The sequence below is a fragment of the Silurus meridionalis genome, chromosome 2 (genome assembly GCF_014805685.1).
Source record: "Silurus meridionalis isolate SWU-2019-XX chromosome 2, ASM1480568v1, whole genome shotgun sequence".
Taxonomy (NCBI): Eukaryota; Metazoa; Chordata; class Actinopteri; order Siluriformes; family Siluridae; genus Silurus; species Silurus meridionalis.
Window position 1 is genome coordinate 34,422,421 of NC_060885.1, and position 13,711 is coordinate 34,436,131.

At 39.8% G+C, this 13,711-nt stretch overlaps 1 protein-coding gene across 2 annotated transcripts in view; it reads right to left on the minus strand.

Annotated features, from left to right (window-relative positions):
* Positions 1-13,711, minus strand: part of acoxl (acyl-CoA oxidase-like) — a 36,225-nt gene that overhangs the window by 4,425 nt on the left and 18,089 nt on the right. For both annotated transcript variants that reach the window (XM_046877268.1, XM_046877267.1), the window contains exons 12-18: positions 13,387-13,540; positions 12,532-12,621; positions 9,701-9,807; positions 9,053-9,164; positions 8,728-8,815; positions 7,318-7,388; positions 1,843-1,944 (exon numbers count right to left, since the gene is read on the minus strand). In XM_046877268.1, the coding sequence (XP_046733224.1) occupies positions 1,843-1,944; positions 7,318-7,388; positions 8,728-8,815; positions 9,053-9,164; positions 9,701-9,807; positions 12,532-12,621; positions 13,387-13,540 (724 nt within the window). The remainder of the gene's footprint in view (positions 1-1,842; positions 1,945-7,317; positions 7,389-8,727; positions 8,816-9,052; positions 9,165-9,700; positions 9,808-12,531; positions 12,622-13,386; positions 13,541-13,711) is intronic.

Below are 13,711 nucleotides of genomic sequence, written 5' to 3' on the forward strand. Positions count from 1 at the left end.
ATGGCGGATTTAGGTGCTGATTTTAGACTTGGTGCATCAGTTAAACACATTTTTTTTTTGCTTTTTATTAATTTTAATAATTAAAAAGTTTATATTTACACTTTATATTATATTTCTACATGCATGTAAATTTTTCAGTATTAGACAGTCGTAATAAACATTTCACTTCATGTAGTACTCTGTATGAATGTGTTTTATATAAAGATTTGTCTTTGAGGAACTCACGTTGTGCACCAGTGCTTTCTCCTGCTAGATCATGTTCCAGCATAGAAAAATATGCTAAAGACCTTCTAGAAAATTCTACTTCACAACTGAAAAGAACACACACACTGGGTGAAGTCATTAATGGCAAAAAAACGGCAAATGGTAAAAAATATAGAATCTTTTTGATGTGAGATTCGGTGTAAATGTGAAGAAGTTCCCGTTGTCAGAGCTGCTAGAAGAGAACAGTGTAAATCTGTACTGACTCACACACTCCTGATCCACACTGCTTCCATAATTCTACTCTGAGAAGATAACCACAATCATCTGACAAACTGCTATACGGCTGTCACACAATTCACCATCATCTCTCTCGATTTATTACAGGAGAAACATCTCAACTGAAGGAGCAAATCCAGGAGGAAGCATATAGATATAATTTTATATATCATATACATGAAACTGGTCCGAGATCATTGTCTACGTCCGACTTGGTGTTCGCTAAAGCAAGTGTTTAAGGACAAGAGAAAAAGAATTCCATGCTAAAAAGTACAGCTCTGAGGGAAGGTGTTTGTGCACAGAGAGAAGAAGAGCAAACACACACTGCTGATCACAGAGTAGTGTTAAAGCCACGGTCCTCTCAGTTCGGTGGCTGCAGTATGCGGGACTGTGCTGATAAAGCTGCCGCTGTATTTAGTAACAACTAATTGTGAACAACTGGTCAAACCACAAACCCCACGGTGTGTGTGTGTGTGTGTGTGTGTGTGTGTGTGTGTGTGTGTGTGTGTGTGTGTGTGTGTGTGCGCTTCAGGGACTGTAATCGATATGCGTTATTGACACACACATTCCGTCACCAGCTCGCTACTTGTTCATGAGGAGGATTTTAAATATATGTAAAAGACTGGCAAGAAATCAAACAGCAAGATTGCTAAATAGTCCAAAACCGTAACTGCTGCAGTTTTCCATCAGTCCAAAATGGAGCATTTTGTCTACCAGAAAACAATTTTTAAGAAAAACAGGAAGAGGAATCGTGATTGCTAAACAGGAATCATGGTGTCATGCTGACGTACAGTGTGGAATAAACCACATCAGGACATCGAGTGAGGCCTGACTGATGGTGACAAACAAGCGGAGTATTTCAAATAAATGCTGATTTCCTAAAACAAAAGTTTACAGAGAGTGGAGTAAAATGTAAAACATTTTAGTAATGGGACAGACTGAGACAGAGACAGAGACAGAAAAAATGGACAATGTTTGAGCAGGTAGCAAAGCTGTAATGATCCAAATCAGCAACTCTTTCCAGCTGTGCTGGTCAGGAAAGCATCTCAGAATAAATCCACACAACATAAAAGGTTGAGAAAGACGGGTTAGAGTAGTAGAAGAGCACGCTGGGGTCCACTCCTGCATGAATATGAAGATATAATCTTTACACTACAGACTACATCTACAATGTGCTCTTAAAAACGCTCCACAAATGGAACATATAGAAAACTTCGGGAAAATGTTGTTGTCATGGTTACCATGCTGCGTATTCTCTATCATTACACCTGTATTTGCCAGAAACATCCAATATATTGCACACCTGAAAAATGATCGATGTGATGTTTAAAGACCTGAATCATGGTGATGCAGAAGATGTACCTGACTACGGAGCTGCCTGCTCACACCACTACTGATATAGTTGTGTTCCAGATACCAGCCTCGCTCCTGATACACCAGACCTGTTCCATGCAGGAGGCAGAACTGCAAGAAAAAGAAAGAATTACTCATTGATTAGCAAACAGAGGAAAGGGTATTTAAACAAACCTTTAATATTGCACAAAAACCAGACACAGTCACACGTGGAGGTGGAAACTTAATGAAAAGTGAAAGGAATCCTGAACTAACGTGGCTCCCATTCCAGACTTCAACACTTTGCAGATCCGTCTGGAAGAAGACGATGAGCCGACGCGTACGTCTGAGTTCTGTACGTGTTATTTTGAGAGAAAACGGATGTCTGGAGTGAAATCTATCATGTTATCATCACTGTTCTTCATGCTAAGGGAAAATTTTTCACTGAACGTAAACATCAGAACATTTATAGATTTATTTGAAGTAAATCTTCAGAGCGTCACATTACCGAGTTTGTTGCATTTAAACAAAAGAAACCTGCATGTGATCGATGTGACCATACATACATGCATACATACATAAACTCTTATAAAGGGGTGTGTGTGCAGAGGTCTGTGATCGAATGGAACATGTTTCTAGTGGTTTAAGGTCAATGAGAGCAGGATGCTCTGCAGAAAACAAAGGGGAGTGGAAAAAAATATCGCAGGTTAATATCTCCACTCGACTTAGGCAAGTGAGAACTAACCACCACATAACATCAAAGAGCTGGTCGGAAAAAGAAAACAGCAGAAGCATCAGCAACTATAGTGTTTGCATTGCTGAGTGGACAGAGGGGAATAACATTACCAGCGTCCCTGCAGATCAGCGAACAGGGCATTCAGTAAAAAGACATCTGGGATGAGCTTTGGCCTTTTCTCTTTAATCTGATCCAGCTGTGTAGGACCTGCAGGCCGTGTGGGCTGAGGACAGTCTGTCCAAATTGTGTCCAAATCCTGGGTGTCAGACTGAACACCCAGAGACGGTATATTGATTTTTCACAGGTTTGGAGTTTCTCAACCTAAAGCCAGTAAAGCTCCAATCACCTGCAAGTGTACAAACAGGAAGACCTGAAACTGACATCTTAACTTTCAGGATTGCAGGATTTTCCTTAAATTCTTTATTATAAAACCTACAAATACACGTTTTTTTACTTAGGAGCGACTGATAGATGCCTGATATATCAGATTTATTTTATAATAATTCTACTCATTTATTTCTGGTTCTCTCACTGCTCATGTGCACGATGCTGATCTTCATATATAAACACAGAACACACTTGTCAGACATGAGTATGACCAGAATTGCTCATTGAAACACTTTAACCTCGTACTGGGGTTTGGCTAAATACAAGAGCACGTTAACTCAAAACTGAAACTGAGAGTGTAGTTGCATACCAAAAGCCTGACAAGAACCACAAGAACAGTTTCACAAGACTGGACTGAAAAGGACCACCCTACACCCACCCATTTTTCCATATCAAGAAGGTTTCAAAACTAGTTGCTGTAGCTCGACAAACCAATGAAATATGCATCCAGTCTGTGATGCAGCATCCGAACTGCAATAAACTGCAAAATCTATTTCAAGAGCAGGAGAAAAAAGTATAAAGTGCATTGCAAAAGTATTGGTACCCCTTGAATATTTCCACATTTTGTCTCGTTATAATCACAAACTAAACTGTATTTTATTGTGATTTTAAGTGAGAGACCAACACAAAGTACCGCAGATTATAAAAATGTGAAACGTGTGATGTGCAGATGTATTCAGCCCTATACTTTGTTGAACCACCTCCTTGTCCCTGCTGAAGAAGAGCATTCCCACAGCCTGATGCTGCCACCACCATGTTTCACCGTGTCGATGGTGTCAAAAAGTTACATTTTGCTCTCATCTGCCCTAGCACCTTCTCCCACATGTTTGCTGTGTCTCCTACATGGGTTGTGGAAACTGCAAATGGGACTTCTTATTCTTTTCTGTCAAAAATGGCTTTCTTCTTGCCACGCTTTCATAATAGCCAGATTGGTGAAGTGCATGACTAATTGCACAAACTCTCCCACCTGAGCTGAGGATCTCTGCAGCTCCTCCAGAGTTACCATGGGCCTTCTGGCTGCTTCTAGGATCAATGTTCTCCTTGCCCGGCCTGTCAGTTTAGGTGGATGACCATGTCTTTGGTAGGTTAGCAGTTGTGCCATAGTCTTTACATTTTTGGATGATTAATTAAACAGTTTTCCGTGAGATGTTCAAAGCGTGCGATATGTTTTTATAACCAAAACCTGCTTTAAACTTCTTCACAACTTTATCCCTGACCTTTCTGGTGTGTTCTTTAGTCTTCATGATGCAGTTTGCTCACTCATGTTCTCTAACAAACCTCTGAGGCCTTCACAGAACAGCTGTAATGACACTGGGATTTACGTACTCACAGGTAGACTAGAATTCCTAACCAGGTAACTGCACTGGATCTTCTTTAGGGGTTTTGGAGTAAAGGGGGTTGAATACATCAGATTTTTATTTGTAAAAAATCTTTAACGCCATGAATCACTTTCCTTCCACTTCACAATTCTGTGATTCTTTGTGTTGGTCTCTCAATTAAAATCCCCCCCAAAAAAATTAAAGTTTGTGGTTATAACGGGACATGAATACTTTTGTAATGCACTGTATTATTGACAAGCCAGTGACAGGAGATGTGAATAATATCCATTACCAGATTACAGTGACAGAAAGTGGGAGATGTTAAAGAGGAAGTGAACTGGGAGTTCTTGAAGTTGATATTTTGGAAACAGGAATAATTGGAGTGAAATTGAGCGCCTTTGAGACGAGCTAAATAACCATGTCCACTGGGTCAGAGCATCTCCAAACACCAGGTATTGTGGAGTTTATCACGGTCTACATGGTCTACAAAAGTTTGACCATAGTTTCAGAATAAAACACTGCTAGCACACATACATATCTTTTTCTTTGTAGCTCAAATGTGAAAAACAGACATAACTGCAAGTGGCTTTTTGTATCATTTGCAGCATTATAAAGAAGATGCCACTGACAGCATGAGGTTTTCTAATGCTGAAGCTTCACTTCCAGCAGAAGCCAGAAACTGAATCACAAACAAGAACTCCTGTCTGCAATGCCTTGGCTATTTTTGCACTTTTCAGTGTATTTTATTTCCTATTGTATTTCCTAAAAGAAATATTAGACTGTTAAATATCCAGAACTTGGGATTCAGCATCACTTGGCCTTACGATCATGGCCCTGAAGATTAAAACTGTTGTTTTTAGTGGAAAGTAATGTGCTGGGCTAATTCTTTTCTTGCTAGCTAGGTTTAATGCTGTGGTAGGGACAGTGGTGAGATTTCACATCGGTAAGTTATAAATATGGTATTACAACAGTTTAAAATGTAGACTAGGGATATTATAAAACATCTGTCTTATTTTTATAGCAAAATATTTAATCTAAGTATTAATATAAAGGTTTTGTTTTTTTATTGCTTTTCCTTACTTTCAGTTCATCACTAGTTTTGTGCTTAAAAGGCAAGACATCTAGACGTAGTAGCACGCTCATTTTGTTTGCTAGCTAGCTCCATTTACCAGGCTAGATGCTGAAAAAGATTTAATGGCCATAATTTTACAGTAGTGGGAGCAGAAATTATTTGCCACGACACACAAAAGATCATATAAAAAGTTAAACAATTCAGAATCGTGATTAGTGATGTTGCTAAGCGCTAACTAGCTGAAACACAAAGCCTTAGCTGTACTTCCTTAGGTGTATACACACAGGCAATAGAATTCCACATTTTAACATAGACGTGTGAAAACGTTGTAAATTACAGCGACTTGTTAACGTATTCACTCGCTAAACGTTTTTATAGATGTGTCTGACTGACACAAGATTCCCATCAGGTCCTGTTGTTCCTGTCAGTTTTTCATTTCAAACCCATTTTCTTTTACAAAAAATACTCAAGGTAATATTGTGCTTTCGTTAGCAATTATTTCAAAGAAAATCTAAAACTGAAAAGTCCAAATGAAAGCTATTTACTTAACAAGGACACAGCTGACCCTAAAACAGCTCCCATTTTCTTCTAAAAATCAGTCTGAAGGCAAAAAAAAGGTTAAAAATATGAATTGAAATGATGTTGAAGAGGATAGAAATCCCAGGATGCTCTCCTCTCCTGGGTCAATAGTGAGGAAATAAAAGCTGCCATCACACCACCCAACCATGATGCAAACCAGGTTCTCCATCAGCACTCAGAACTAAAACCAGACACTGGTGAAAGCCACAGTGAGAAAGCTAACGGTCACTCTGGAGGACTTCTACTGGCTGAGACTGATGGGAAGGTGCACCAGACAGACTGGAACTTTTAATATGAGGACTTTATGGGTGTGTCTAGAAAGGACCCATCCCTCATAAACAGCTAGATGAATGCACAAGAAGATCCAGTAAAGATGTTTTTTTTTTTTGCCAGAATGGGACTGAAAATAAAAACTGCACATTTCTAAACTGTGTTGCAAATTAATGCAGGCATGTCAATGAACATCATCGTGATAGTAAGAGATTGTAGTGGCTTCATGATGCTCTGGAGATGCTTTTTATCATCAGAAGAATGGATTCTTGTCAAAATTGATGGAGGTATAAGTGAAGCAAAATGTTCAGAATATTTTGGGTCAATCGACGTCGGTCTAAAACCAACAAAAAACTAAAGCTTGGGAGAAACTTCAACTTTCAGCAGGAACATCCCGAACACACACCAGAGCCATGAGCAAGTGAATTAAAAAGGTGTATTTTCTGCAGTGGCCAAGTCAAAGTATTGTTCCTAATCTTATAGGTTGCTCTGGATAAAGTCACATGGCAAAAACAATGTCAATAAAACTGCAATCAATAATCATCTAACCTTCATACAGAACATCACTTCCAGGGGTAGGTGTAATAATTCATGAGTGGAAATGAGGATGCACATGGTTCCTGCATGCTGTGTGTGTGTGTGTGTGTGTGTGTGTGTGTGTGTGTGTGTGTGTGTGTGTGTGTGTGTGTGTGCATGTGTGCATGTGTGTGTGTGTGTGCATGTGTGCATGTGTGTGTGTGTGTGTGTGTGTGTGACAGTATAAGGATGTTTATACATTACAATATTTACAGAGTCTAAAGAAAATCAACGTCCACCAGAATTAACTTAAAACCTTTTGTTCCCTCATCAATACACACACACACACACACACACACACACACACACACACACACACACACACACACACACACCCATCCAAACATTTTTCATCTGGTCAACACTGCTTTTCTGAATTTTTTTTCCACTACTCAAAAATGATAAAACCCCAAGCTGTCAATTGTGGGCACCAGAAGTTGTTTGTGGCGCTTCTGAGAACTTTCCATAGTCTCTGTGTAATGAGTCGGAAGAAGAACAGAGTGGCGTGAGATGGCGTAAACAGATAAATGGAAACCTGTTTTGTTTTTTGGTTTTGTTTCACACACCTTCTCTAACAAGGCTTGGTCTTCTTTCACTTGGCACTCGTGCACTGCCCTCATGAACTGCTCCAAAGTCACTGGATGGGAATGAAAACAGTGTGTGTGTGTGAGGTGAAGAAACACTGAACAGATTCTCTCATTTCCAACATTTCATCAATAAATCATTACAGAATCAAACGGATTTAGAACAGGCTTCTCTCTGTAACTCTGCAAACTCATATTCTCTCTGTAAATGCATATTCTTGTGTGTGCGCCCGTGTGTGTGCGTGTGTGTGTGTGTGTGTGTGTGTGTGTGTGTGGGAGGAAGATGAGAGAATGGAAATTTGGTATGGGGGGATATCAGCTTTGTATAGCTCTTTGGTTAACAGCATACTGAAAAGTATTTTTGAACATAAACACACAAGTACAGCACATATGTACTCAAAAAACCCAACCGGAATAAAACAGAACGTATTGTTCTGAAATTAATTATTCTTTCATGATAAATACGTATTTAATAACGTACATAAACAGAACTACTGCATTTAAATACACAATCAAGCAGGAATATGTGCTCTAGTGCACACACTTTATTTTTTTTTTCTTGGAAAAAACAAATCTAAAAGTTTTGGGTTGAAATAAATACATTATTTTAGTTGTGATGACGTTTTCTGCTCGATTCCTTCACGTGAATCCTCGAGTTTGTCAGATGTAGCATGTATGATTTTTAAATGAGTGAAATGACTGACTAGCGTGCAGAGATAGAAATCAAACATATTCTCTCTTTTCTTTCTGTTGCTCTGATGAACACTATTTCTGCAGGGTGGAGAATCAGTGCATGTTTTATTTCTGCCATCGCATTTGGAGCACAAAAATGGAAAGTCAAACGAGAAGGAAAGTGAAAGTACAGCGTCTGACCTCATGTAAAGAAAAAACTGAAGGTATTAATAAGACTGACTAATATGCAAATTTCACATTCCTTCATTTTTGTTCGAGTTTTGATAGATATTGTACGTGTGTGTGTGTGTGTGTGTGTGTGTGTGTGTGTGTGTAAAAGCCAGCAGGTTGGATGTGTGTGTGCTTTTACAGTCTTGCAGCTGGTGTGGATTTATAAATAGAAGTGCTACTAAAAGACGCTTTTATGAAAGCTTTTGTTGTGAACAGGACTTTTCTACTCATAACTGATACACGACTGTTATTTGCGATGCAGGCAATAATCCTGCATGTTGAATCGGAGATAGTATTCGGGTATCGTGCTGATGTAAATGTTGAACTCTAATGGCAGAATTTTGTAGTAGAAGTTTGGGATTAAATCGAGTCTTTTTCCTGCATCTGTGCTGAGAAAAGGGTTTTAGAACGAGGGGATCACACAAGCATAGACAGGACTAATGTCGCCTCCACAAAGCCCCACAACAAAAGCACAGTGTGAAATGTTACCTCGGTGGATGTGTGCCAGGGCGAGGCCAGTCACGTGATGCAGGCACGAGTTCCAGGCGCTGAAAAACTCTTCTTTGTTCTTATGAACCTGCTCAGGATCATATGAAAGTCTGAGTTCTAATGATGACTAATCAGAGATGATTCTTTATTTACTGATGCAGTTAGAGATTTGTTGTCATAGCGGATACACACACACACACACACACACACACACACACACACAGTGCTGCCATCAGCTGCCCCTCTACCACCATAAAATAAATAACAGATGAAACCATATACAGAAAACAGTTTTTTTCTGTGAATGAGGCCCACCGACACTGACCTTAGTGTAAATGCGTGCAGCAAGACTGTGCTGTAAGATCCTCTCTCTGTAGCACAACGCTTTCAGCAGGAAGCCCAGATCTCCTACTTTATCATTAAATAAACTGGGAAAGCTGTTGAAGACAAAATCAATCAATCTGCTCCAGAGCCATAAATATACAACACACAGAATAATAAATAAATGAGGATTATATTTTTAGGCTCTTAAACTTCCATCTCACTGACATCTCATGTAAAAGCATTTTTGTTTAGTAACATTCTCCAGCTGTATCTAATGATGCTCTATTATCTATGAACTAAACTATCTATGATTATTATCTAATGGAAAACCCCATAAATCTGTATTTATTCTAGACTTTACCCAGCACAGTAGTGATGACAGCAGGAGCGTGTTTTCTGCTAATTATTATTACTATTAATATTATTATGTGAAGCCGTGTTTAAGAACAGAAGCAGTTCTGCTATCCTGAGATCCAAGAACAGGGCTAGAGTTCCTGGTCCCTTTCACGCTGTAGCTCAGCACCACAATGCTTTAACCACCACTTCCAAGCAACAACTGCAATCATCATGTATAATGAGGAGCTTTACAAATACGTTTTAGCCTGTAACATGTGATATTAAACAAAGTTAAAACATGAGACATTTGGACCTGGTTCTGAGGCTGTCGGAGGCAGAACAGGTCCAGTTTTTGAGTCCATACATCACACTGTTCCCAGTTTGTCTGGAGTACTGGCTCAAAAGTTCACGAACCACCACCTGGAAATGCAGGACAAATAGTTAAAGCATCCAAGAAGCACAAGATCAGCTTCACCAACCCAACAATTTCTGCCTGTTTAGTCATTTGCTAACAGACACAACTGGGAAATGAGAACAAAAACACAAAGACGTAAAATACGCAGCCGAAAGCAGCCTCCTGCTCGTGCCGAGTGACAAACTGTACACACACTGTACATAACACACCTTTATAGATGCCTAAGACTGTCTAATGTCACTGTCTTATGATGGACAGGAGGGTGGGAGTTTTGCCATTGTCATGCTTTAAACTTGTGATCTCTCATGTAAAACCAAATTGTCAATCCTTTTTATGGCTTTTAATTATTTTCTGAAAAACATTTCATGTTCCATCACCATGAGGAGAACTAATGAACACACGAGAGATTGACGTCTGAGATCAGAAAATAAATATAAAAATATTCGACTTGATTTAAAAAATCACTGAGCACAACATATTCAATAATAATAATAATAATAATAATAATAATAATAATAATAATGTGCTTGGAGAACTCACACCTCCTGTTCTGCATGGTGTCTGTGAGTGTCTACAAACATCTCCAACCTGCTTTTACACTACTTTGTCTGTGTGCTGTTTATAGTTATTTAGAAGCTTCACCATTGTAGGGGTGCCAATACCTTTTGGGAAGGTGTGTGTTGTGTTAAAATAACACTATGGCATGTCTAAAGGTTCAAAATGTTGCTCGTTATTTTTACAATTACTCTCATTATTCATATCACACATTCCTTCACGCTCATGTTCACGTCAGGTTGAATGTGTGATGGACTGGACATCAGGTTACAAGAGCTCGGAAAAGATCAGTCAATCTAAATAAACTGTGTCTTGTAGGAACGGAGGATCTAAAGAACAGAAATGATCCTAATTTTCTAGCAGCTGTGGAACTCGTGTTTAACATCTGTGTGTGAAGGTGGGAATAAAAACTCCAGCGCTAATACAGCAGAGAGAGAGACAGAGAGAGAGAGAGACAGAGAGAGAGAGAGAGAGAGAGAGAGAGAGAGAGAGATTAAATGGAAGCCACTTTAATATAAAAAAGCCACTAAAAGCTTTTCTGGCAGGTGCACAGGTGAAGATTGGGGCTCAGTGGTTAAGGCTCTGGGTTACTGATTGAAAGGTCGAGGGTTAGATTTAGTGTTAGGGTTAGGTTTAGGGTTAGGGTTAGATTTAGGGTATTGCCAGCTGCCACTCTTGGGCCCTTGGAGGCGACTCTGTGCAGCTGGGGACGGTTTCTCATCGTCTTGGTGTAGTTCCATTAAATTCTGGAGTAAGATCAGGAGCTTTGAGGATTTGGACTGTAGTTAATGTTTACACTCTGCTACACGGACTCAGGACTACAGTTCGCTTCTGATCATCATCACTGTTCCCTGCAACATCGTTTATCTGTAATAAATAGACATTTGGTGGAACCCAGATGAGGATGAGGTTCCCTCTTGAGTCTGGTTCCTCTCAAGGTTTCTTTCTTTTGCATCTCAGGGAGTTTTTCCTTCACCACAGTCTCCACCGACTTGTTCATCAGGGACAAACTTACACTTATAAACAACATCTTCATTTTTATCTCCACATGATCTGTGTAAAGCTGCTCTGAGACGATGTTCATTATTAAAAGCTCAAAACAAATAAACATGAACTGAATTGAATTGAAGGCTCTTAACCCTCTGTGCTCCAGGGAGCAGTATCATGACCGACCCTGCACTCTGACCTCAGCTTCTGAGCAAGATGTGGGATATGTGAAGAACAAATTCCACTGTGCTGTAACGTATATGTGACAATTACAGACTCTTCTACTGAAATACCAGTATATGGTAAAAATGATGCACTTGAGTTGAAGTGGTTGCAGTAATGAGTGAAATCATCTCACTCTGAGGAGAAAGTGTGAAAAAAAAGATAAAAATCTTTGTAATATTCATGAAATGCTCATTTCTGACTCATTGTGAACCATGACGACATGCACATCACACTGTACGAGTGAATTATTAAATTACACCAAATCAGAACATGAGTTTTCCATTCGAGGGGCTTCCCGTGACCATGTGGTGGTTAAACCCTGTGTTTCACTGAAACGCCTCCTCACCCTGGTGTTCCACCGTTTCCTCCTCGTAACCTTCACATTCTTACCATCTGACCAATTTATCATCTCATAATTAAATGCAGTGTGTGAAAGGTTTTTTTCTTTCCTCCTGATATAATCATGATACACGTTCATTTTCCACGGCCCTCTGAAGCGACTGTTCTGGTGTTGAGGAGGCTTCTGTCATCACACTGCAGAAGAAACTGTGGTGTGTCTCGAGCTGAGCTCTGAGCTGAGTTTCTACTTGAACCTTTGTGTGTGGGATCGTTTTATGACTAGTCTATAAAAAAGGGTAGAAGAAAGAGTTATTCATGTGCTGAAGTGTGTTCAATCTAAAACTTCTCCTTGCATCAACACCACCAGGAGAGATCATTCCCTCAGAGAATTTCTGGTGTTTTTGTGTTTCGGGTCTTGTATTTGAGAGATCATGAGTAACCACAGTGTGCTACTGGACTCTCACTAAAATAAGACGCAAAACAAAAAATAACCCTGAGCGAAATGAGTTTGCCAAATAAGCCTTGTGATGTCAGCTTTTCTTTTTTTGTTGCCTCTCAATCAGTGGTTGCTGAAAAATAATGCTCATGAAGGTGGAGATGGATCGAGTGCTGCTTTATTTTACCTGCAGCATGACCATGTTGTCTCCTTCAAAAGTCACAAAGACGTCCGAGTCACACTTCAGAGACGGGATCCTGTTCTGCATCATGAAGCCCTGACGAAGCACAGACATGGACCATGTGATACTGCATGTATAAAACTTTTAATATTGCTGTAGTTAAAATTGTTCTGCACACACACACACACACACACACACACACACACACACACACACACACACAGAGCATTGTACTGCTGCTTCTGTTACCTTTTCATGTCTTGTGTGGTGAGTGCTCAGAAAACTTAAATGTCAAAAGGGAGTATGAGTGCACATTTCACTTCACTACAGGGGTGCAGGTTTGTGGTTTTCCCCTGCTTTTCACACCGCATGATGCAGGGACGTAAATAAGACACGTGCATTCAGCTGTAGCTCTGATATTCATATTACCTTTTACATTAAATTATATAAAATCTAAACACTACAATAACAGTTATATTGGACCTTAGCTGCCCCCTAGTGGCTGATCTAGTGTAGGACCTCTGCTGGGATTAGAGATCATGAGATCTTTCAGATTCATCATGTTCAGTGCAGGAACATTTCTTTCCCTATTTGGACAACCGTAATTATAAATTATTTCCAGCTCATTAAGCATCATTTTGGAATATATTAAGCTTCTAGACAATTCAGAGTGTCTGTTAGATTAGAAAATACAGTAGTTTTTGCAAAATTATAAACACAAAACTTAACAAGAAGAGCTCATTGTGACCAGACCATTTATTATTTACATAAATAAGAGGTGTGATACTATACTGTGTGTACAGACACTGTGTCCTGCTGTACATCTACAAAAACACACACACTATTTGATGTGGCACTCACCATTCCCCCGGTACACTCACGGCATTCCTGTAGACAGGCCACGTTAGTCCAAGTGCTGTAGGCCTTGAGACCCGCAACCAGCGCCTGCAGGGGACGATTACTCTGCAGATCCTGCCCCTGACACAGAGCTTCATCCATCAGCCCTGCAGTATATCTACACACACACACACACACACACACACACACACACACACACACACACACACACACACACCATCCATTTTCCATACCATTTACACACAGTAGCAGAGAGACTGAAGTTTATCCAAGGCATCTCAGGGCACGGGGCAGAGAAAACCCGAGACAATATTGCAATCCATTTCAG